This window comes from Misgurnus anguillicaudatus, chromosome 24 (genome assembly GCF_027580225.2).
Source record: "Misgurnus anguillicaudatus chromosome 24, ASM2758022v2, whole genome shotgun sequence".
Lineage (NCBI taxonomy): Eukaryota > Metazoa > Chordata > Actinopteri > Cypriniformes > Cobitidae > Misgurnus > Misgurnus anguillicaudatus.
The window spans coordinates 14,087,187-14,113,794 of NC_073360.2; the positions used below are offsets into that span (position 1 = coordinate 14,087,187).

General features: G+C 37.5%; 1 protein-coding gene across 1 annotated transcript; it reads left to right on the top strand.

Moving 5' to 3' along the window:
* The first annotated feature begins 341 nt into the window (after window positions 1–341).
* Window positions 342–25,156, top strand: LOC129438818 (calcium-activated chloride channel regulator 4-like). Its single transcript, XM_073863342.1, has 14 exons — window positions 342–488; window positions 1,899–2,036; window positions 2,131–2,281; window positions 2,368–2,437; window positions 2,535–2,568; window positions 4,841–5,071; window positions 6,644–6,868; window positions 6,969–7,149; window positions 7,644–7,750; window positions 19,878–20,093; window positions 20,528–20,792; window positions 20,872–21,015; window positions 23,695–23,913; window positions 24,359–25,156. The coding sequence occupies exons 1-14, from the start codon at window positions 345–347 to the stop codon at window positions 24,727–24,729; spliced, it is 2,496 nt and encodes an 831-aa protein (XP_073719443.1). The 5' UTR covers window positions 342–344; the 3' UTR covers window positions 24,730–25,156.
* Window positions 25,157–26,608: the final 1,452 nt, after the last annotated feature.

The window sequence follows — 26,608 nt, forward strand, 5'->3', positions numbered from 1 at the left end:
AAAAAGAGGAAAGAGAAGATAAAAGTGAAGAAATTAAGGCATACAGATACCTGTTCATATGCCCCCCAAAATTTTTTATACAGAAGTAAATACCACAATTATGTAAAACTGTCTGCTCTGTCTAGATGATTACGATTTTTTCGATGTCATCCCAAAACCTCTTACACCTTGGGTGGGAGGGGTATTGAGGCCTATAAGTATATGCTTCACTGTGTCTTATTACTATAAGCCTTTCTGTGTTGGATGTCTTTTTGATTTTGCAGGAAAAAAAGAGTCTCTGCGCTGATCTTCATTTTAGCCTAAAATACTCTAAATATAGATAATCTACAGCAAACTCTACAGTAATGGGCTCAAGATTCATTGTCTTGTGGATGCTCCTGTCATCCTCCTGCACTGGAATCAAACTGAAGGGAAATGGATACACTGATATTGTGGTTGGAATCAGTTCAGGAGTACCACAGGACAACACACTCATTGAGAGAATAAAGGTGAATATACAGATTTTTGCACCTTATCTGTTCTTTTTAGAGGCTGTTATGTATTAGTTACATTTTCAAATTCTGTTCAGTATAATAAAAGTAATAGGTGTAATACTTGTGTAAGGAAAAACTCGCCATGGGCTGTGTGGCACGACACAAAGCAGGTGTGCATTATTTTTAAATAATTAAAAGGACCAGAGTCCACGGTTACCACAGACATTGCTGTTGGTTATTTTAAGACAAGTTAGGTGTGCGTTTTACAGAAAAAGTAATCAACAGCTATGGAACATTTCTCAACCAATCAGAATAAAGCATTCAAAAGGCCCATAGTTTAAATATAATTATAACCAATGCAGAACAAATGGTTAGTTCTAAATTAACTAATACGCAACAGATAATACCATTCTGATGTTGGGGTAAGTACACTCTCAGAAAAAAGTACAAGAAGGTACAAAAGTTGTCACTGGGGTGGTACCATTTTAAAAAGTACACTTTTGTATCACCTTTCGTATTACCTCAAAGGTATCTATATAAAAATACTACATATGAGGACCTTTTTTCAGTGGTACTTCTTGTATTATTATTATTTATTTATTTATTTTTATTTGTTTTTGAGAGTGTAAGAAGTGTTACTTGTCATAAATGTCAGTATGCAAGTACTGATTAACTTCTTAATAGTTCATTCAGAACTAAACATTTGTTCTGCATACATACTGTATTGTACTGAATGTGGTATTTTAAAGTGTTACCATGTTATTTTATTATTCTCTTCTTAATTCATTATTAATTAGGAACCAGATATTCATTGCATGCATTTTCAAAAGATCAATTAAAGCATGATTATTAGCTGTCCTCATTTCATATAAATGTATATGCAGATTGGCAGTGTTTTCTCATTTATCCAACCCAGTCTCAAGGCAAGTCGTGTTATAGTAACGAAAATATCGTGTCATTTTATATTTTGTCTTCTCATCTTTGTTTTCTATTTTTTTACCATTGTCACTTGGAGTTTGGGTTAGAATCACTTTCTGCGACTTTTTAACCCAAACCCCAACTCTAACCCCAACTCCAGGCGAAAATAGTTTTAAAAGCGGACGAAAAACATGTAGAAACCAATGCATAAAATTACATCCTAACGCAAACCCCAAATCTAACCCTATAACCCCAAGCGACAATAATTTAAAAATAGGAAAGAACTATAATATAAACAAAATATAAAATGACACAATAAAGAAAGTCGTGCCACAGACACAAACAGCCATTGATAGAAATTCGTGCTGGGAAGGACAAAAAAGACATTCATTTCCAGAGAAAGGAAAATCAGTGGAAATTTGTGTTATCAAACACGAATAAATTAATCAAAATTGTCATTACTATAACACGACTTGCCTTGATACTGTGTTGCATTTGTCTGGACAGGACATGTTCACTGAAGGTTCGATGCATCTGTTTGAAGCAATGGACAACATGGTTTATTTCCGAAATGTTACAATACTAGTTCCACCTCATTGGAGCAGTAAAAATTTAACCAAAGCCACAACAGAATCCTATGAGAAGGTAGAGAACATAAAACTGTTTTAGTCGTATTTGTTCAAAATATTAAATCACTTAATTTATGACAAATCTGACACAATTTTTGCATCAAACGCAGGCCGGAATAAGAATTGATAAAGCTAATCCAGGATATGGTGATGATCCGTACACAAAGCAGTATGAAGATTGTGGATCAGAGAATGAGTACATTCACTTCACCCCAGACTTTTTCCTAAATGATGATCTCAAACACTTCTACGGTTCAAGAGGTCCTTAATGTTAACATTTATCATGGTATTATATGGTACTTACATGGTATTCAGCAGTCTTGTTTCATTTGCTTTTTTGCTTGTAGGACGGGTCTTGGTGTATGAATGGGCTCATCTGAGATGGGGGGTGTATGATGATTACAAACAGGCTACAAAGTCATAAACCATTAACTCATTGTTACAAATATAAACATTGTTATTGTTGCTGCTGTTTATGAAGTATGACCAGAATTGTCGTCTTGTTTATTTATAGATGTAGCAAACACATCGCAGGCCAGCAGTCAGAGGTGGGTATCGTAGTAAATCAAAGCACAAAAACCTCCATAATTTATTTACCAATATTGTTGTAGCAACTTATAGACTTGTAATTCTGAATTCTGTTTCCCAGAAGGCTTTGCATTGCTGTTATTTTATAGTTTTATTCTTTAAAGACAAACATGTTTACAGTTTTTTTCGATTGCTAAACGACTGCACAACTGGTGCAAAACTCTAACTACAGTCTGTACTACCAACAGTCACGTGAGCTAAACTGTACATATCACCTGCAAAACTCACTTCAAGCAACAAAACTCTTAACCCATGACTCAAAACAGCTCAGTGCAGCCAAACACTAAACACAATCCTCAATGAGATAACACACACTGTCACTCACAACACACTGAGAGTAAAAACACTAACATCAAACACCAATACACAAAATACAAACTTTTTATCTTTACAGTTTGAACAATTTCAATGACTTCATACAAAGTAATATTTTCTTCAAATATTTATTTATTTATTTATCACATGATTTATTGAAATTTTTAGAACAGAACAATTCTTTAAGGTAAATGAAAATTAGCAGTTTGCTTCAATAGTCTGTAGTAATTTACGTAATTGCAGAAATTAGAAAAAAGGTAGAAACTAAAAGTACATACTGTAATTTGAAGAAATAATTTAGGAGCTAATCCTGGCTCTCTCTAGCATCTGGCCACTCCCTGCCACCATTCTCCCTCCACAAACCCATCTTCCTTGTTCCATTTCCAAAATTGGTCTTTCTGAGCTCAATTCAATTCAATTTTATTTATATATTTTATTTATATCTTTCTGAGCTCTACCTATATATATTTTTATATATATACATTTATTACGTAATATTTATATTATATATAATTATATTTATATATTTCTATGAAATTGCAATCAGCAGTGTTTGAAAGGTACAAGGCTAAAATCAATTCTGTTTTGAATGTAGGGTTCACAGTTTTGACAGCAGTGTGTTAGCATTTGAACAAAGTGCTGTAAATCCACAGTGTTGTGCAGGTTGTGGTTAAAGTCATGGGATAAGTGTGTAGAGTTTTGAAAACTGTGTTCAAGCAATGAAAAAACGAACTAGAGTTTGGTCCACATGAACTGCTGCTGTGCAGACTGTATAGTTAGAGTTTTGCACATGTGACTCCAGTTGTGCCCACTGTCGTTTAGCAATCGAAAAAAAAAACTGTAATGTTCATTTAACTTTGAACAATCTGTTGCCAGTAAATAACATACATTTAAATCTAGAGTAAGTAGTAAACAGCTGCTTAAAGGAATAGTCCATTTTCTTAAAAGAAAAATCCAGATATTTCACCACCATGTCTTTCTTTGTTCAGTCGAGAAGAAATTATATTTTTTGAGGAAAACATTACAGGATTTTTCTCATTTTAATGGACTTTAATAGACACCAACAATTAATACTTAACTCAACACGTAACAGTTTTTTTCAACAGAGTTTCAAAGGACTATAAACAATCCCAAACAAGGCATAAGTGTCTTATTTAGCAAAACGATTGTCATTTTTGACAAGAAAAATAACAAATATACACTTTTAAAGCACAACTTCTCGTCTAGATCTGGTCGTGATGCGCCAGCGTGATCCCAAGCAATACGTCATGACGTCAAGAGGTCACAGAAGACGAACGCGAAACTCCACCCCAGTGTTTACAAGTGTGTTGAAAGAACGTTGTTGTATGTCAACTGATACTAATTAATGTCTTTGTGGCAGTTTATTGTTTACAATGGTCCGCAAATTTGCGTTTTATATATGTAACACGTGACCTCCCTACGTCACTACACATTTACGTTAGGTCGCGCTGGACCGGACCTAGACGAAAAGTTGTGGTTTAAAAGAGCATATTTTTATTTTTATTGTCAAAAATGACAATCGTTTCGCTAGATAAGACCCTTATGCCTCGTTTGGCATTGTTTATAGTCCTTTGAAACTCCGTTGAAAAAAACTGTTACGTGTTGAGTTAAGTGTTAATTGTTGGTGTCTATTAAAGTCCATTAAAATGAGAAAAATCCTGCAATGTTTTCCTCAAAAAACATAATTTCTTCTCGACTGAACAAAGAAAGACATCAACATTTTGGATGACATGGTGGTGAGTAAATTATCTGGATTTTTCTTTTAAGAAAATGGAATATTTCTTTAACTACATCAGTTTTTATTACAGTGTAATGATAAACGTATTAGTTTCGGAAACTGCAAAATAGAAGTTTTTATATTTGCAATAAAGCCAGAAATATGACCATATTTTCCAGGAAGTTGCATTTTGTAGAGAAGATGAGCACGATGCCGCAGCCCAGAACTTGCAAAATGAGAAATGTGGTAACAGAGCTACATGGACAGTAATATTTGAGGATTCTGTGGACAGTGCTGCCCTTCAATCTCTGAAACCAATGCAATCTCCTCCACCAGCACCATCTTTCACTGTTGTACAGAGAATGAAGCGTGTCGTTTGTCTCATCCTTGATGTTTCAGGAAGCATGGCAGTATGTATTAACACACATTAAAGATGAAGTGCTTAAAGGATAATTCCGGTATTTAACACTTTGAGTCTCATTTCTGGTGTGTTTTGGATGAACTACAGTGATGGACACAGAAATTTTGACAATGGATCATGTCTTGAGTTTTTGACTCGTTTAGAAGCGTCTCTTGACTGCTTCAGAATGGAAGTCAATGGCCATGCACAAACATGTCATTAAAACAACACTTAACGTTCATTTTCAAAACTGTGCTACTCACCGAGTGGTTCGTGGTGTTCGTTGATAATTAAAAACAAGTTGTGTAGCGAAATACAGTTTCTGTCGTGTTTTATTTGGCATTTTGTAAAATTCCATTGACTTCTCTAGGAAGACGCAATGCTCACTGATATATCACTCCGCCGCCGGGAAACAAAAAAGGGGCTGTTTACTCTCAGAAGAAATTTTTCCAATATTTGTAGGGCTGACATTCGATCCGTGGGTTGACATTCGATTTTCAGTTTTGAGATTCGAATATATATATTTTTTTACAGCGTCAATGCAGAGCTTTTGCCAAGCAGGAAGTGCGCTTCACGCTCCCGCTCTATAGGTGGCGCAGAGAGACCAACATCCAGAGCCAACAGCACTAGTGGAAGAGATCACCTCAAACGGAAAGCACGCTTCCTGCTTTGGCATTCACGCTAATAGTGTTGTAAATAATGTTCAGTTTCTTGCAAAAACTGATCAATTTCCTTCATAAGATGTCAATATGTCACACGGAGTTATGGGGGATTACTGTTGTATTGGATATATATGCTTTAGCTCTTAAAGTGTGCGGATCGGTTGACTTGCATGACGGAGCACCGGGGTTTCTGCAAAATATTTTCTTTATTGTTTTGCTGATGAAAAAACATATTCGATGGTGTAAGTGTTATAAATAAACTTGATTTTGAAAGTATACTACCGTTTTATTACAGTTTGTTGGACTACGTTCATTCATGCTTCAGACTTAAATATAGAGCGGAAGTATATACGCGGTTGTGAGGTATCTGAAAAAATAGTTCCACTATAGCAAACAACACGGATTGAAATCATACATTGCGCCAATATATTTGTTTTTAATCATCAACGAACACCACGAACCACTCGGTGAGTAGTACAGTTTTGAAAATGAACGTTAAGTGTTGTTTTAATGACATGTTTGTGCATGGCTATTGACTTCCATTCTGAAGCAGTCAAGAGACGCTTCTAAATCAGTCGAAAAGTCAAGACACGACCAATTGTCAAAATTTCTGTGTCCATCACTGTAGTTCATCCAAAACAAACCAGAAATGAGACTCAAAGTGTTAAATACCGGAATTATCCTTTAATTTTTGTGCAATCAGTCACCAAAATGGAATTGCAAAAATAATTTTGAGACACGCCATTTATCTACCATTGGTCACGAGCAACAGTCAAATAAAAATTACACACTATACACTTAATTTATAAGTAAAGATGTCTAAATGATTATGCTTTATCACATTGTATATTAATGAACCAGAATCAAAATGACAAAATATTTTGAAACCCAAACATTACATTTTATTGACACATTTCAAGGGCTCTAGGATTCTTCGACAGCGGCAAGCCGCCACACATTTCCTGCAGTACATTATTGAAGATCAAGCCTATGTGGGAATCGTAACCTTTAGCAGTGACGCTTCCATTCTTAAAAAATTGACTCGTATTGAAAATGAGACCACAAGAAAGGAGCTGATCAAATCATTGCCAACCACAGCAGGTGGAGGGACATACATCTGTAAAGGCCTCTTTAAAGGCTTAGAGGTGCCCTGTTAGTTGTATTCATATACATTTTGTATTGTTGGTGATGTGTAAAGTATAAATGTTCAATGTCAGTGATCTGTATTTCTTTCAAAACCATCAGGTACTTAGAGAGGACAATTTGGATGCATTAGGAGATGAAATCATTTTTCTCACTGATGGTGAGGCATCAGACAACCTCAATACTTGTGTTCCAAGTGCAATACAAAGTGGTGCCATTATACACACGATAGCTTTGGGTACATCCGCTGCCCAGGCTCTGAGGCAAATGGCAGACAAGACTGGTAAGTGACACAGCACAAACATTTAAAGATCACCCAAATAAAGTAGTAGTCATGAGTGTTTTTCATCGGCTCTCCTGATTTTGCCAAGTGGTTAATGTCCTCAGGGCAACATTATGTTGACCCTGGGACAACATTTCAATCAACCAATCAGATTTCAGAAATAAGTTTACAGTTTGTTTTAAGTTTAAGCTTATAACAAGGATTAGCTGTTTCTAGACCATTGTTTTTCACATATCATGTCCCTCTGATTTTAGGGTTTGGTTATGGTTAGGGTTGAGGTTTGGGGTAGGTTTAGGTTTTATTTAGAAAAATGTTTTCCTTGGGTTAACATAATATGTTGCCCTGAGGACATCAACCACTTGGCAAAATCAGTTCGAGCGTTTTTCATCAACATTAATAATATAATATATATCCTATAAGTGTCCGTTTATATACTGTGTAAGTGTGAGTTTATCCAATGCTAATTTCTCCTATATATTTCATGTTGAAAATAGGAGGGAAATTTATCATAGCCACTGATGATTTAACCTCCAATATGTTAGTGGATGCATTTGCTTCACTTACAATACCAACTGGAGACTACACAAAAGAACCAGTTCAGGTTTGGTAAAACATTCTTCATTACCCATTTTATTATAGGCAGGGGCAACAATCACGCTAGAGGTTTCACCTCAAGTGTGTGTGTGTGCGTGCGTGCGTGCGTGTGTGTGTGTGTGTGTGTGTGTGTGTGTGTGTGTGTGTGTGTGTGTGTGTGTGTGTGTGTGTGTGTGCGTGTGTGTGTGTCAGATGACCCCCTCCCTCTTCTACTTCGGGGCACCAGCTTTTTAAAGTGATAGTTCACTTTAAAATGAAAAATCTGTCATCATGTACTCATCCTCATGTTGTTCTAAACCTGCATGAATTTTTTCCGATGAACACAAAACAACATACCCTGAGAAATTATGGCAAACACACAACAGTAATTGACCATAGACTTCCATAGTAGGAAAAAAATATTTTCTTTTGTGTTCATCAGAAAAAATTAATTCATACAGGTTTAGAACAACATGAGGATGAGTAAATGATGACAGAATTTAAATTTTAAAGTGAACTATCCCTTTAACTTTAACAATAAGAATGATCCAAATAGATCTTTCAACAAATAAGAAATATGTAAATTGGAGGGAGTTTGACATTTAATTTATATGGATTTTGTGAGATTCGGACCAGCTTGTAGAACCCTTAAACTGTATTATCCACACAAGGAAGACACAGTGGTAATAAATTGAATTTTTTAACAAAAGATAAACAAAAAAACTAAAAACACTACTACATGATACTAAAAAACTAAATAATAGAAAAAGATGGAAACTAAAATTAAAAGAATAGAAAATTGAAGTGACTTAGTTGAATTTATGGCAGAATGTTTTCTGTTTCTGATAAGATGAAAACCTTATTTCTCATAACCCAAATAATTAAAGAATTATCTGATCAACATTAAATGAATCAGTTATGCAATATTGAAAATCATCTTAGTTTCTGAAATAGTTTCTGACACAAAACACCAATGCCAAGGTTTGAGGAAAAGGTTTGGTTATGTGATATTTACATTCTGTGCGGTCGAATGAGCAATCCGGTGGTGGCACATCGTCCACGGCCAGGGGCGTCATGCACATTTTTTTTTTAAGGGGGCACAGTGTGCACATCTAGCAATTTGTGCATACAGAGACATCAAACGAAATATTATAGAGCTTTCAGACTTTTCCATGGTACTTACATTTCTAACAATCGGAACACCCCTGCTTTTATGCAAAAACCTCCAAAATAAAAGTGTTGACTAACTTTCATATCAAATACTATTTATTCGGAATAATTACATATTTGTATCATATTTACATCTGAAACGGCATGTTTTATTTATTTAAGTTTTAATAAATTACTTGTTTAATTGTATCATGAATGCATTTTGCACAACAGCTGCATTATCCTATAAAATTAATGTCATTTTAAATCCATTAAAATAAATAACGAAAATGACAAAAGCTATAGCCACGTGATTGAGTTTAAAGTTCAATAATGATTAAAATTTTTTTTAGATAAAATTATTAGTGGAAAGCATTATTGCATCAAATTTTTTCCTCATATGTGAGCATGTGTGGTTCCGCGCCCCAGTGAACTCTGGCGAACTTGCCGTTATACCAAGATGAATCTAGAAATTTACAAATAAAACGTTGAGACTGTTGCATTTTGGAAATGTTGTGAGCATTTCTTACACGTTTTAATTCCTCAGATAGCACAATGCAGCAGCAACAGCAAAGAGCCCGTGAGCGCGCTCAGACTCCAATGACGGCTGCGACTGCGTTGTCTGCAGCGCCTGCCGCAGGCGCCACAATAAAGTAATGTAACATGAGCAAAACGGCGAAAATCTCCAAAAAGTGACAAGGATGCAGCACATAACGAATAATATTGTGCATATTAAACAGATTAAAAGAAAAATAAAAGATTAATGGACGTTTCTTTGATTTTGAGATTGCATGCAAAATCCATTTAGCTAAAAAAAAAACAGGGGGCACGTGCCCCCTCAGTTTGAATGGGCATGACGCCTCTGGCCACGTGTCAGACTTTACCATGCTGCAATGGGGAAACAATCAGGTTCAGTTCAACAGCCTTGAACACACAGTGCTGTGAAAATGCTGATCTCGTCTCGGAGCACCGAGAGGATCCTCACGACCTGCAACACGCAGATGAAGGTCCCTTGGAGTATAGGTGAAGCTCAGAAGAGCAAACCTTGTTGCTGACATCTGTCATTGCCTTTCTGGATGAGAAGCTTGAAACGTGGTGAGCAGGGCCGCCTTAACCTAATGTGAGGCCCTGGGGCTGAGAGGTTTTGTAGGCCCCCCATATCCTCGATTTATAGTCTCTTTTTTAAGTGTATTATCTAGGTAATCTACATTACAAAATGCATTAGTTTCTTTCGAGGCATACAACAGTGAGTTTTCCCTCTTTGACCCAGAAAACACCATAATATTGTTATTAACATATCACTGAGCCTACTTGAGCATAAACGTGTCATAGGTCGGGGCTGGCCACTGCTATAACTAAGCCACGCCCCTTCCTAGTTTCCACCTCGAGGAGGTCCCAAAACCAACCCAATGACCAAACAACACAAGAACAGGTAAGTATAAAAAAATATAATCTTTATTTAAATTAGTTAAAAAGAATAGGGAGATGGGGAAGGGGAAGTTTAAAACTAAAAGGTCTCTGTTCTGCCCTCCAGGTGGGCTGTGACACGTAGAGAAGGGGAGAGGGGACCAAGGGGACCAAGTGTCTGAGGCCCAAGACACTATCGAGGGATAGGCTACCGGGTAAGACTCGTCTGTCTTGGTTCGTTGATCCCGTGGCGCCCTCCTTTTCTTCCTGGAGGCAGAAGGAATATAAAACAGTCAACTTATTCGAAATCTTGGGGCTCACGCTACTCACGAGCGGCCACACAGGTAAGTTTCTCATGGTCGCAGGCTCTGGGTGTTCTCTCTCTCTCCCACTGTAGGCTCTTAGCTGTAACACAGGGGTTAATCTCAATACTGGGGCTCACACTACTCACGAGCGGCCGCACACAGGTAAGTTCTTCACGGTCACAGGCTCTGGGTCCTTCTCTCTCCCACTGTAAGGTCTTAGCTGTAACACAGGGGTTAATCTCAATACTGGGGCTCACACTACTCACGAGTGGCCGCACACAGGTAAGCTTCTCACGGTCACAGGCTCTGGGTCTTTCTCTCTCCCACTGTAGGCTCCTAGCTGTAACACAGGGGTTAATCTCAAAACTGGGGCTCACACTACTCACGAGCGGCCGCACACAGGTAAGTTTCTCACGGTCACCGGCTCTGGTTCTTTCTCTCTCCCACTGTAGGCTCTTAGCTGTAACACAGGGGTTAATCTCAATACTGGGGCTCACACTACTCACGAGCGGCCGCACACAGGCAAGTTTCTCATGGTCACAGGCTCTGGGTCTTTCTCTCTCCCACTGTAGGCTCTTAGCTGTAACACAGGGGTTAATCTCAATACTAGGGCTCACACCACTCACAAGATCAACACTGGTAACGTTCCACGGTGACTGGCTTTGGTCCCTTTAACGGCATCAGACAAGTTTTATAATTCGTACATTTAGTGGGTGCTTTCAAAAGTGGCCCTGATTCGGGGATGGTGGACTTACGGTACTGCGCTTGATCAGTAGGTGGATAATTTCCCAACCTCTGCGATGGTGGAGCGCCGTGGTACGTTCTTCCCACACACCACTGAAGCTATCAGCGGGGGGAGATCCAACACTGCCACGCCGAGCCGAACGCCGCCCTTTCCTCTCGTTCCTTGAACTCCCGAGAGCCGGGAAAGGGGCGCACCTTGGTAGAGGCTCCGTGACAGGTGGTATCAACCTCAGCTTCCTTATACACGACAGTACACATGCACACACTCGCTCTGTAAGTAATTGTTTTACTCACAATTACTTTGCTGTTCCCAGATATCTCACCACCGTTCCACCGAATCGGCCACATACGAAGATGACAGAACCAGCACTCCACCGAATCTCCAATGCAAGGGCCACACGCACAGCATAAACAATAAATAGGCTGCCAGCCTCACGGCCTCTTGTTGTCTCCACCACACAGCATCACAGCACTCTTTTAAGTGTAAATCTCACAGCAAAGTCTCAGACTCACCCACAGCACTCTTCACTCTTCTATGTGAATAAAAATAGGTTCGCAGCCCCTCTCCGTCGGGCTGCCTTTTGGGCCGATGAATAATAAATGGGTGGCTGGCAATACAAACGTCGCTGCAGCGGTCCTTTAATCCTCTCCGAAACACTAGACTCCGGCTCGCCCACCACCTTGCTCCGTGGTGGGGCCAACCTCGCCGCTAAGGCTCAAAATACCCGTTGGAGCATCAATTCACAATGGTGCAATACTTTAAACACGGAGTACTCACAACACTGACGATCTGTTTCCTTTGTTTGTTTTCGTAGCCTTTGTCTCTCTCTTCCTCGTCTCCCGCTCTTACTTTCAACAGCTGTAAAATCTTCCGTTTACCAGCGTGAGTCAAACCAGTGCTTCTCCATCAATATCACCAGAGCAAATCATCCAAGAAATCCCAGCCGTCTTCGACTTCCTCAGCAGACTCTCGCGCTGACCGGACTGCAAAGCAGAACACACAATGAAAACAATCCCCAACAACGACCTCTCTGCTCTGACTTTACAGCTCCTATATATATCCCACTCCTTCCGTGTATCCTCCAATCGCTGATCGCTGTGTTTATTACTCTCACCTGTTTCGAATTCGGCTTGATTTTGCTTCACAGCGCTTACTGGAAGTTCCGGTGTTTTCGCTTCGTCCTCCGAGCGGGCGGAACAAATCTTCCCTACCAAAGGTTCCGCCCCTCGAAATCGTCACCGGGTGACAAACGCAAGACACTTTATTTAAAGAGTAACTAAACCCTTAACCAACTTTTTTAGTTAATGATCTGTAAGAATGATGCTTTATTAGTGCTGTTCATTGATTTTAGTAAGTTTTTTGACATTTGGATATAAAGTGTTTCAACACTACAATATATGGTGTAAAAACGTCTGAGTGCTGCCCTCTTCAGGTTGAACGGTGGCTACTGCAGTTGAATTTTCCTATTGGATGTTGGGTCCAAAAAGTAACTCGTGACGTAAGCAGGTTCAAGCTCACCACGCCCTTGTTACGATCTCACCACATGCTTGGTACGAGCTTAGTTCGTCCCCTCTATCTCCGTTGGGATCTGCCCACTTTTCTTGCATTTTTCAAATATTGCCAGTGGGTGGAGTCAGGCTCTGACCAGGGGTTTAGTTACGCTTTAACAACCACACACAGCAACTTGTGGTGATAATAAAACCAAAATGTGTGAAAGTATATATGTTTATAAGCTTAAGGTTAAATAGTTTTTGGAATATACAAATTTGCAGAAAAATCATTGCCACTCACTAACCAAATGCTCAGCACAGTTTAAAAAATATAATAAGTTAAAGTTAGTTTTAAAGTGAAAATGCATTAATGATAACAAAAGATAAGTCTTTATAGACAAAATCTTATTTTTTAAACAGTTATTTATTTTGTAGGCTATTGAAGATATAGGATGCATTGTATTTAGTATTTATGCATACATAAGCATGTAAAACGAACAAGCATGAATATGCACAAAACAGACAGGGAACATACCTGTATACAAGATCTTAAGATAAGATGATTATAAATGGTGCTATCAGGGGATGATCATTTGAGATGGTCTTGTCGCTCTTTACTTTCTAAGACTTGCACCTTTACTGTTGCGTCTCTATGTCGTTTTTCTAATCTAAACCAACAGATGTGTGTACTGTGAGCTAACATCGCGTCAAACTACGTCGCTCCAGCTGCGCACGCGTCACTGATATAAACGCGAGTAAACTTAAACTTTATAACAACTGACAGCATTATGTGCAGGAACTCTTTTCTTTATTTGGCGGCACAGTTTCTTGCGCACGGTTGGATGAATTCTGCATTGCCAGAGTCTCAGCTGCTCGAGCACAGAGAGAGTGAGCACGCGCGCGAAAGAGAGAGAGAGCGAGCGAGCAGAGAGAGAGAGACCTGCACCTCTGGTGCTTATTATGAAATTTCAGAAATTACTGGTTCATTTGTTGGTGGATTATTTCCCGTTTCTCTGTCACACTCAGTCTAACATGCAGGAATGCCAAGGTGATAATGCTCACTTAATTACATTACGCGAAATAGAAAAATCTAACTGTTACGTCTGACATTTTATTTTACGGTAAGTTACAACGGACCAATCAGCAGACATGTAACATGCAATTAGAGTGATTGACAGAAAACCTGACAAGTTACAAAACAAAATGACATTTTCAGCTCATCATGAACTCAAACATGGGAGGCCCCTGAACTTCGGAGGCCCCTGGGCTTCAGCCCAGGTAAGCCCGTGCATTAAGGCGCCTTGGTGGTGAGGTCCGCTTAGTCTCTGGATGCACAGACCAGAAACTCAGAACTTGTGCTCGATCTAGTTGAGTCTCTGTTGTCAAACTCATAACGAAGAGCTGTAAAATCTCAAGGAGAGATTTAGAAACTTTGTTTGTTTTTCGATGATCTGTTATTGTCTCTCTCAGTGGAAGACTTGGAAGTTGGGTGCTCTGTTTCAGTCTCTTAGCACATGGCCAACTTTTTTCACTGTGAGAAATTAATTAGCATTAGAATTTCATCTATGTATTTTCCACTTACCAAACCATTTCCAAAATACCATTGGCATTGTCCTGAATGTAAATAGTGTAAACATGGCCAGTGGCGGCTGCTGCTAAAAAAAATTTGGGAAGGAGGGGCGCAAACAAACTTAAAATCAAACTTTTACTGTAGTAATGTAGGACTATAAATAGACATTTATCAGGTGATGAATATCATATTGTTTTGCTAAAATGCTGAAAATGTTACAGTTTAAGTCAACTGTTAAAGCATGAAATAAATGTACTAGGAATCTGTGAATTTGGGTATAAATTATACAGTATATGTGGGTTTATTATCAGTAATGAACTTATCAAGGTAATCATTCACATACACACACACACACACACACACACACCCGAGGTCGTGTTAGACTTTTTCTAGTCTCGCGTAGCCAGACCTTCAATACTGAAGGTCTGGTGTTTTTCGCTGCTTTTTCTGGACAAAGCCCGCCCACGAGCTGTTTGACCGACATGTCAAACAACCAACCACAGTTTGTTTCATCTAGCGTCACGTTTCGGACTCCCCACAATAACAAGCCGGCTGGCAACAAGTCAGTTATTGAAATAACCAGCCGCAACCAAATAGTATCTAAATAAACAACATTACTCACCATAGGACAACGTTGAGCACTTCATCAACAGCCACACCAATGAGACGATCCTGTTAAACGTCTGTTTGAAGCATATCTCTCCACTTTTTAACACATACAAGCAATTCAGGAGAACCAAACTTTTAAACTCCACTAACTGCCTCAAGCAAAACTCTTGGACGTCTTTTAGAGAGTCGATGCCGCAAACTTTGCATATTTTTGAGAATCCAATGTTTAGCTGATCATGATAACTGCTCATTATTATCCACGTGAACACGACTGATTCTCTTCCTCAATGGAACGTCAGAGCTTTGTTTTCCAGGGACTGAAACTAATCGCGACACTCGCGTCTCCTGGAAATCCGTTTTTTTCCAACCAATCAAAGATGACTTTAACATTCTCACAGGGTTTCCAGAAAAGTGTACGAAAAACATCAGACGTTCAGCCAACAGTTTGTGGGCGTGACGTCTGAGGCTGAGACTAGACTTTTTCTGACATCAATATCCGTCATTTCATGTTTTAATAATAATAATTGTTTTAGTTCACATGTTCATTTCTAATCATGAACTTACAAGACAAGCATACAAGGTATGTTTATTTATTTATTTGTGAAGAGAACAGATGAACAGAGACAGTGCATAATTTTACCTGTTTAACATCACATGAAGCAGATGAATGAATATCTTGCAGTGACAAAATCACAAAATATCAAACGCAAAGGCAGCTCAAATGCGCTCTATCACACAGACTTTGAAACAGCAAACAGGGAAAACATTAAATATCAGGATGACTTACATAATGTAGCATGCTGCTAACGTTAGCCAACTCTGTTTGCCATAAGTCCTGAAAAAGCACACAGTGTAAACTCGACCATGATCATTTCCTGCTGCTCAATCTGGCCAAGCTCCTTAATCCTTTATATATTCTTCAACTGAACGTCTTGTAAAATGTAATTTGGAAGGATAAAATCATATTTCCTTTATCTCAAGATATTTTACTTGCTTTAACTGATCAGTACTGTAGCTTACAGTTATACTGCAATCTACAACGTGGTTATGAGACTCTCAGAACGATCCAATCAGATGAGGTCAAAGACATCATAAAAAACAATTCTGATTCGCTTATAACATAAGTGGGAGGGTTTGGGGCGCACAGTCCTACGCCCCAAGGTGGATCCGAAACCAGTCAATTAGAGCTCAGCCTCAGGTCAAATGTTTTTACCATTTTACTGACCTACATACACACTTGTTTGTGGTGCACCCCAGACACACAAACATGACACACAAACAACTCAGTTTTTATTTTTTTTAAATAAATTATAACATGACTAACAGTGAAACTAAATGATTTTATTTTGTATTAATTTGCAAAAATTTGATGGTTTAAGTAAATTTTTTTGGTGAATGGATGTAAAGAGTTGTCTTTTGGTTTAGCCATGCTGTTTGCTTAAAGGAATAGTCCATTTTCTTAAAAGAAAAATCCAGATAATTTACTCACCACCATGTCATTCAAAATGTTGATGTCTTTCTTTGTTCAGTCGAGAAGAAATTATGTTTTTTGAGGAAAACATTGCAGGATTTTTCTCATTTTAATGGACTTTAATAGACACCAACAATTAATACTTATCTCAACACGTAACAGTTTTTTTCAACGGAGTTTCAAAGGACAATAAACAATCCCAAATGAGGCATAAGGGTCTTATCTAGCAAAACGATTGTCATTTTTGACAAGAAAAATTACAAATATACACTTTCAAAGCACAACTTCTCGTCTAAGATCCGGTCGTGATATGCCAGCGTGACCCCACGCAATATGTCATGATGTCAAGAGGTCACAGAGGACGAACGCAAACTCCGCCCCAGTGTTTACAAATGTGTTGAAAGAGGACCGTTCCTACGTTGTTGTATGTCAACTGATACTAATTAATGTCTTTGTGTCAGTTTATTGTTTACAATGGTCCGCAAATGTGTGTTGTATATATGTAACACGTGACCTCCATACGTCACTACGCATTTACGTTAGGTCGCGCTGGACCGGACCTAGACGAAAAGTTGTGGTTTAAAAGAGCATATTTGTTATTTTTCTTGTCAAAAATGACAATCGTTTCACTAGATAAGACCCTTATGCCTCGTTTGGGATCGTTTATAGTCCTTTGAAACTCTGTTGAAAAAAACTGTTATGTGTTGAGTTAAGTGTTAAGTGTTGGTGTCCATTAAAGTCCGTTTAAAATGAGAAAAATCCTGCAATGTTTTCCTCAAAAAAACATAATTTCTTCTCGACTGAACAAAGAAAGACATCAACATTTTGGATGACATGGTGGTGAGTAAATTATCTGGATTTTTCTTTTAAGAAAATTGAATATTCCTTTAAGAAATGTATGATCATCCTTGTTTCGGATGAGGTTGAATATGTTTTAATGGATGATAAGGTGAAATGCTGTGGACCAAAAAAAAAAAAAACTATCTTGTTCTTCTCTGCTTTGACCCTGAGGTTGGCCATAAAAAAATGTCAAAGCAGCCACTTATTTGATCAAACTGGACACCTGTTTGTTTTAACCCACCAAAACCAAGTCCTAATGTAGCAGTTGGGGAGGGGTCTTGAATGTTGGTTATCTGCTGTTCCTACAATCATTTTAAATTGATTGTTCAATCTATCTGTGTACACTCATGACATAAAAAATAAAGAGTAAATAAGGAAAAATAATTATGCATTTAGGGGACTGGTGAAAACTGCCCACAAGTGACTTCATGCAGCACAACAGAGACTGATCAGTAAATGGTGTGAGAATTCTGCAAGAGCAGCACTGCGTGAAGTCAAATATGTGTGGTTATTTTTGGTTTAAGGTTAAAGGGATAGTTCGGCCAAAAACGATATTAAACCCATTATTTACTCACCCCCAAGCTGTCCAAGTTGCATATGTCCATCGTTTTTCAGACAAACACATTTTCGGATATTTTAGAAAATATTTTAGATCTTTCTGTTGATTAAATGTAATGTTACGGGGTCCAGCAATAGTCCACGACCTTCATGTCCAAAAAAAGTGCGTCCATCCTTCACAAATTAAATCCAAACGGCTCCAGGATGATAAACAAAGGTCTTCTGAGGGTAATCCGTGCGGTGTTGTTGTAGAAATATCCATATTTAAAATGTTATTAACGTTATTAACTACCTTCCGGTAGCGCCGCCATCTTAGACTCAGGAGAGAGTATTAGTGTAGTGTACGCACTTTTCTTAGTGACGTATGACAAATTCGGAGGGCGGGGGACAGGGCAGCAACAGAGAAACCGCTGTATGCTGCGTAAGCGCTCATCCTGAATGCGGATGACTCTAAAATGGCGGCGCTACCGGAAGGTAGTTTATAACGTTAATAACATTTTAAATATGGATATTTCTACAACAACACCGCACGGATTACCCTCAGAAGACCTTTGTTTATCATCCTGGAGCCGTTTGGATTTAATTTGTGAAGGATGGACGCACTTTTTTGGACTTGAAGGTCGTGGACTATTGCTGGACCCCGTAACATTACATTTAATCAACAGAAAGATCTAAAATATTTTCTAAAATATCCGAAAATGTGTTTGTCTGAAAAACGATGGACATATGCAACTCGGACAGCTTGGGGGTGAGTGGGTCGTGGGTTTAATATCGTTTTTGGCCGAACTATCCCTTTAAGCCCCCTTTCGATTGTTTCTTTCATGGGGCACAAAATCGGAATCGGGGATCAAGGTCTGCAGTGTAATTCCAGCTTACAGTTTTTTTCGATTGCTAAACGACGGTGGGCACACCTGGAGCTACATGTGCAGAACTCTAACTACAGTCTGCAATACCAAAAGTCACCTGAGCTAAACTGTACATATCACCTGCAAAACTCACTTCAAGCAACACAACTCTAAACACATGACTCAAAACAGCTCAGTGCAGCCAAACACAATACACAACCCTCACTGAGATAACACACACTGTCACTCACAATACACTGAGAGAAAAAACACTAACATCAAACACCAGTACACAAAATACAAACTTTTTATCTTTACAGATTGAACAATTTCAGTGACTTCATACAAAGTAATGTTTTCTTCAAATAATTATTTATTTGTTGATTGATTATCACATGATTTATTGAAATTTTTAGAACAGAACAATTCTTTAAGGTAAATGAAAATTAGCAGTTTGCTTCAATAGTCTCTAGTCATTTATGGAATTACAGTAATGAGAAAAAAAGGTAGAAACTAAAAGTACATATTGTAATTCAAACAAATAAATGAGGGGCTAATCCTGCCACTCCTACCATCAGGCCACTACACGCCACCCTTCTCCCTCCACAAACCCGTCTTCCTTGTTCCACTTCCAAAATTTGTCTTTCTGAGGTCTACCAAACATATTTATATAAAAAGTAATATTTTATATATATATATATATATATATATATATATATATATATATATATATATATATATATATATATATATATATATATATAGATAGATACATGAAATATGAAATACATATATATGAAATTGGAATTTTATTTATATGAAATTGCAGTCAGCAGTGTTTGAAAGGCACAAGGCTGAAATCAATTCTGTTTTGAATGTGTGGTTCACAGTTTTGACAGCAGTGTGTTAGCATTTGAACAAAGTGCTGTGAATCCACATTGTTGTGCAGGTTGTGGTTAAAGTCATGGGATAAGTGTGTAGAGTTTTGAAAACTGTGTTTAACCAATGAAAAACGAACTAGAGTTTGGTCCACATGAACTGCTGCTGTGCAGACTGTAGTTAGAGTTTTGCACATGTGAGTCCAGTTGTGCCCACTGTCGTTTAGCAATCGAAAAAAACTGTAATATTTACTGTGTTAATGTGCTAATTTTTTTTGTTGGTTACAGCTAGAGAGTACTGGTTTAAAAACAGCGGACTGGTTTAATGGAACTGTGTCAGTGGATCCGACTGTTGGTAACAAAACCAGCTTTTTAATCATATTTGAAAGCAGTTTAACTACTGCTTACATACAGTCGCCAAGTGGGTTCATCTACAGTTTGAGAGATATGATTTCAGATACAACAGCAAAGACAATCACGCAAAAAATTCCAGGAACTGCCGAGGTATGACTTTTTGGGATTAAAAAACAAGTAGCGGGTGGATTTTTTTCATTGTAGGGTGGTTGTGTTCACATACTGCCAACAGGCATTATGTCCGAACAACTTGTAAAAGTGGATTTTGCATAATAGGTGCCCTTTAAAGAGTTCAAATTAGTACATCAGAGGTACATATTAGTACTGTAAAATGTACACATGGTACCTAAAACAGGTACGGTACCAAATGTTTTTTTTTCCAAAATGGTACATGTTAGCAACCTATACGGATCATTTTTCTGACATTGTATATGAGTCAGTTATAGTTCAAACCATAAGCTAGAAAACATTTGTGCTACTTTAATAAAATAAAAACTTTTAACCATTTAAGTATATCATTGTTCATTTTCATAAGATAATGTGCGTTTTGCCAAAGTCCTAAAGATTTCTCTTTCTTTGGGTAGGCTGGTGACTGGAAGTACAGTATTCTGAGTGGAAGATCTCAGTCTTTGACTATAACTGTAACCAGTCAAGCAGCAGATGCTGATGTTCCTCCTATCAACGTCAAAGCTCATGTTAACCAGCAGGTTAGTGATGGCAGTAAACCCATGATTGTGTTTGCTGAAGTTAGTCAGAATTACAGACCTGTAGTTAATGCTGAAGTGTGGGCCACACTGGAGCCTGAAAAGGGGACCTCAGAAATCATTGAACTTCTGGATAATGGAGCAGGTAAATTACCCATCATTCTTTTCCTATGCACAAACTCTTCTTAAAAAGTACCTAAACAAATTAACTTCATGTTTTACAGGAGCTGACGCTTTCAAAGATGATGGGATTTATTCCAGATATTTCACAAAGTTAGTGAAGGGTAGAAGCAGCTTGAAAGTGCGAGTGAGGAATAAAGATGGACAATCTAGGTTTACTCTCTATGGGAAGAGTGACGTTGTGAATGGTAAACCAGTGTTATTTAACTTAAAACTGGCAGTACTTCTGATAAGAAAACTTAGATCTTGAATGGGCGATCAGTAATTGTTGTTCGATGTGTGGAGGCCAATATGGCAGTCATGTGGTGCTTATACTGACACAATAACTGATGCCAGAATACATACCCAGTTTACAGTCAGTCATCATTTTCCTTCAACAAACAAAATCATCAAATAAAAATCTTGCTCTGGTCATCTGAACATCGCAGCATCTTATAAAATAAGAAAATAAAGTCGTCTTTACAGGCAGTCTTGTTGTAATATTTGAAGTGTGACCAGATTAGAAGTTAGCTCTGACATTTTTGTTGTCAATGACACATGTCTTCGGACCGGGTGCACCGCAAAACGTTAGCGTGTTGCTAACGAGCGAAGTCAGCTGACATCAGCCAAAGCTAGATAACTAAGACTGTCACTAAAGCAATAAACCCCAAGAAGCAGTGGGTTACCAGTGCATTTTATAACAGCTAAGGGGCGTTGTTAGGCTGTTATAAAATGCACTGGTAACCCAACGCTTCGAGGGGTTTATTTTTGCTTTTATAAAACGGTTACTTCATATGCATAACGTTAGCGGGATTTTATAAAATAAAACAAAAATAAGTTGTAATTATATTAGTACAAATATTACTCTTCCGCCAAACAAAGTAGTTCCTCAGACTCAAGTGTGGCTGCAACAGAGCGCAGTTCACAAACAACACAGACACAGCAAAGGCGCAATGAAAATATGATTAAAGACTGTGGTGTTTATTTTTATATATCAACATTCATCTAAAATATACATTAACATTTATATCGTGCAACTGTTGAAGTGATGATCAAATATGCTTGGAAGCATGATTAACTCTTTCCCCGTCAGCGTTTTTTTAAGTTGCCACCCAGTTTTAGTTGAATGCCTTACAGAAAAATTATCTTCTTTAAATAAACATATAGGGCCCTATTTTAACGATCTAAGCGCATTGTCTAAAGCGCACAACGCAACGTCTAAATGGGCGTGTCCGAATCTACTTTTGCTAATTTAACGACGGGAAAAATCGTTTTTGCGCCGAGCGCATGGTCGAAAAGGGTAGGTCCTATTGTAATGGGAGTATTTTGGGCGTAACGTGCAGTAAACCAATGAGAGTCACAGCTCTCATTCCCTTTAAAAGCAAGTTGCGCTGGCGCTATGTCTAATCCCTATTTAGATGACGGACTTTGTAAACTGAAAAACTAAACGGAGGTAGAAGATCCCCAGTTTAAGATTAATGTTAAATAATTGTGTTGTTTTTCCCTTATATTGAAATTGTTATTTTTTTATTAAAACCTTTAAAACCCGTTTTCTTTTAGTCATGGAAGTAAAAAGCAGGCTTGTAATTGCTTTAAATGTATGGTTATCCAATATCATCAAAACATAATTTACAAGTATGTAAGATAAGGTTTGTACTCTAAAAATACTTTATTTGTAACAAACAGGAGATAAAGAATTTACAAACGGCTCTCCCCACGTTTCAGCACTTTGGACAGCGTTTTTTTAGCAAAGAGTTTTTTTAAGCATTACTTAAAAATGTTTCTCATCTCACCATATCCACAGGTACATCATATACAATAAATCCGTGAGGTAGCATTAAAAAAAAAACATTTAAAAACACGCATTTGTTCAAAGCAAAGCATTTATTTACTTACCAGGCTGCAGGTGAAGCAGCTCTTTGCGCCTTAACGTCTCATAATAAGTCCTCAATTATGTCCAAGAGACTCAATAATAATCTTTTACATTCAATCCTTTAATCTTTCATATTTAAAAGCATTTTTGTGCTGCTGCGCATTCATGTACTTTGTGATAAGCAAACCCGCGTTGTCCTCCCGTTTATAGGCGCATTTTACTAATGCGCTCTTTAAATAACATAAAACACATTGCGCCATTGACTTTAGACTTTAGACCAGGTTTTTGTTGGTCAATGGCGTAGTCTATTTTAGTTGCCTCAAAATAGCAACGCGCCAACAATGCGCCTGAACACACCTCGTTTTTCAGACCAGAACGCCCATGGGCGCAAAGGGGGCGCAAATGCATTTGCTATTTAAACAACGCGGCGCTAAACGTGAAAATTAGGGTGGAAACTAGCGAAAGACACTTGCGTCGCGCATTGCGCTGCATTGCGCCGGGTGTAAGATAGAGCCCAAAATATCAAATGAAAGAACAGTCCATCCGCTTTCCAACAACATCAAAAAACGTTTCATCCTACCTTAATTTGTTCTCTTATCAGTTATCACCTCTCAAATTTTCAGCTAAATGCGGAGATAATTCCATTTTTGTGAAGAACTTTGTAAGAGATCAGATTTAGAGCCTGATCAAAACACACGTCACGCTAAATCCACCACAACGCTGTTGTGTCGAGTGAATTATAAAATAATAATAAAATTTTTATCAATCCAATTTTCATTGGTATTTGTACCCAAATCTGCAAAAACTTTACTGCAGAGCATAATGTGAAACAGTTTGATTTTTAAATTCTATAAACTCGCTATATGTGTGTGTGTGTGTGTGTGTGTGTGTGTGTGTGTGTGTGTGTGTGTGTGTGTGTGTGTGTGTGTGTGTGTGTGTGTGTTAGAATTAACTACACAGGCTTTGAGAGAAAAGTTACTTGCATGGAAATCAAATGTTGTTGTTTTTTTTTCAGATAAAGTGAAGCCAGAGCCTTCAGTTGTTGAACAACCACTTGTGGTAGGAAACTTTACCAGAACAGCCACTGGAGAAAGTTTTGAGGTGTCTTTCACTTCAGGCAAAAAAACACCAAATTACCCTCCTAACAAAATCACAGATCTTAAAGCTGAAATTAAGGAAGACACTGTACTTCTCATCTGGACGGCTCCAGGGGAGGATCTTGACCTGGGAACAGGTAAAGCAGATTTTGCTATAATAATGTTTGAGAAATATGAATTGAAATGATTTAATTTAGTCTTTAGTGCTGAAAAAATTCAGAAACCTTGTAGTCTGCATTCTGCATATGAATTATATACCAGTGGGATGTTGAATGCTTTATTCTGATTGGTTGAGAAATGTTCCACAAGTGTGCATTATTTTTGATAAATGCACATCTAATCTGTCAAATATCTTAAAATAACCATCAAGCAATGTTTTAACAGTGGTATGTAAGGGATAATGTATAGGCAGCAGGTTGTTATTTCAGAAATAATGTAAGCCCCGTCAGTGTGATCAGGATCTTGAATCAGACTGAAGGGGCTTATTTTGCGATAACAACCTGCTCATAAGGTAGGGAACATGAAGTATTAATTCAACAGCCTGTCATTAATTATTCCTGACATTTTTTCTTTATTTCAAAGCTAAATCCTACGAGATCAGATGGAGCAATGACCATGAAATGCTTCGTCTGAACTTCAGCGATGCTTTTTTAGTAAACACATCTGCAGTCTCACCTCAAGAGTCTGGATCAGTTGAACAACATTCATTTAACATGATAATCCAAAATGGTGCCACAATCTACTTTGCTATTCGGTCTGAAGACAAAGATGCTGTGAAATCTAAAATATCCAACATTGTTCAGGTCACAAAGATCCTGCCTGCTCGAGGCCTGAATTTTATAATTATTATCATTTTTGTTTGTGTGGCAACTATATCTCTATGTTTTGTTGTTGTTGTTGTGAAACGAAGACGTTACTTCCATAAAATCCAAATTTACAGACGCTTTTTTTAATGCAAACAAATGTCAAAAAGAGTACTCATTTTAAAAAAATCTTGCTTAAACTTTACAATACATCAAACCTGTTTATTATCATTAGTTAAGGCAATATGAACTAACAATATGCAACACAGTTTAAATAGAATTTTAAAATGTTTTTAACCTTTGTTAATCCTAGTAAATGGAAATGTATGTGTTCATTATTCATGTTTGGTCATCCTACATAAATTAATGTTAACAGATACAATTTATCAATTATGTAGTAGTTAAGTCAATGCTTACATGTATTACAAATAATAAATGTTGTAGAAATGTTAATTATAGCTTAATTCATGCCAACAAATGAAACCTTATTGCAAAGTATTTTTCTCCTAAACCTTTGAACCTATGTATACCATTAACAATCTATTTAAATCTTCAATAAATAGATTTTTTAAAGACAGCATTCTTATTGTACTTGTATCTGTAGGTAATTATATTATTTTTGTACTACAAAATATATTTTGATACCTTATGCCTAAAATTAATCAGTTAATCAGTTTTGGTTAAAAACGTCCTATTTTGAAAGTTTAATCAATTGTGCATAATGACATGTGCAACAAATGCATAGAGTTAAGTCTATTTAGTAACAAAGTATTTGTCAGTAGCTAAGTTTCCATCCACTTGTCAATCGAATTATCTGAAGTTCGGTTAAAAAACTTATGCGAATAAAGCTGGTGAAAGTGTGTTTCCATCCAACGGCTTTAAAGCGAATAAAAACCTGTGCGTGATGACGTCACATGCTGGTTTGCGATCAAATTGGTATATCGAATTGATTTGAGACATTTGAAGGTGTTTCCATTCATTTTCGCACTGAATCGCACAATATTCAAGCAAACATTTGCGAACAAAGTTTTGCCAGACAAATTTGCGGCTTTTCACAAGTTTTAAGTGCTTATGTGCCAGCTGAGCTGATAGCGACATATCAAGCTATAATAATAAGAAAATTACGTTAACATCAAATTGCTATGATGATGCAGATGCATGTAAATGCCCAACGACAATGGAGGCATTAACGTGAAATGATAGTCCGGATCAATTCTTAACGTAAATGAGAACGAAAAAATATCTTTAGAGTTGTTAATAAGCCAATAAAGCTACGAGGGTTCTTTGGCCGAGGATCCATCTCATCAAGGTCGAATTTGCTTTTATTTTCCCTCCGGCACCGTTGCGAGATAACTCTCTTTTTTGAAACATGTATCGCTGTTTGAGCGCCTCATTTACTCCGGAGGACATCTTGTCATAACCTTGGACATTTCCTTCGCGAGTTCCTAATAAATTATGGCATTTCTTAGATTTTTGCTATCTAAAATAGAGCTGTAATCGAACCCGAAAGTATATTTAGATTGACAGCTTTTTAAAAGCCCGAACCCGTTTACAGCCATACATTATTTAAATTTGCGCACGCAAACAGCTTTTATCAAGAATGAGTAATTTACACAGGTTTTAACATTATTTATTAATGACTAACTGGGCTACACGTCACTTGGAAGTTGAAACAAAGAAAAAAAATAAGTCATCTGTAAGATCGTAACATCTCGTTCTAAATAGGCATATGCAATACATTATAGGCCAGCATGCCAATAAAAACAATTATTTCTTAACGAATTAAATTAAGATAATACATTCTGAATAAGATGGTTATTTGGGAAGAACGAAATTAGGATAAAGGTTCCGTGGTATTTGCTTCGGCACTTTCTTTACATTAATGCCAACATTAGTCTATATCCTCTGTCTAAATTATGTATTTAAGACTAAGTAATATTTAGTTATACATTAAAAAACCTTTACTCACCAAGATTAGGCATTTTTGTTGAGGAAATTATTAAATCCACTGTAAATGGCTTCAGCGTGG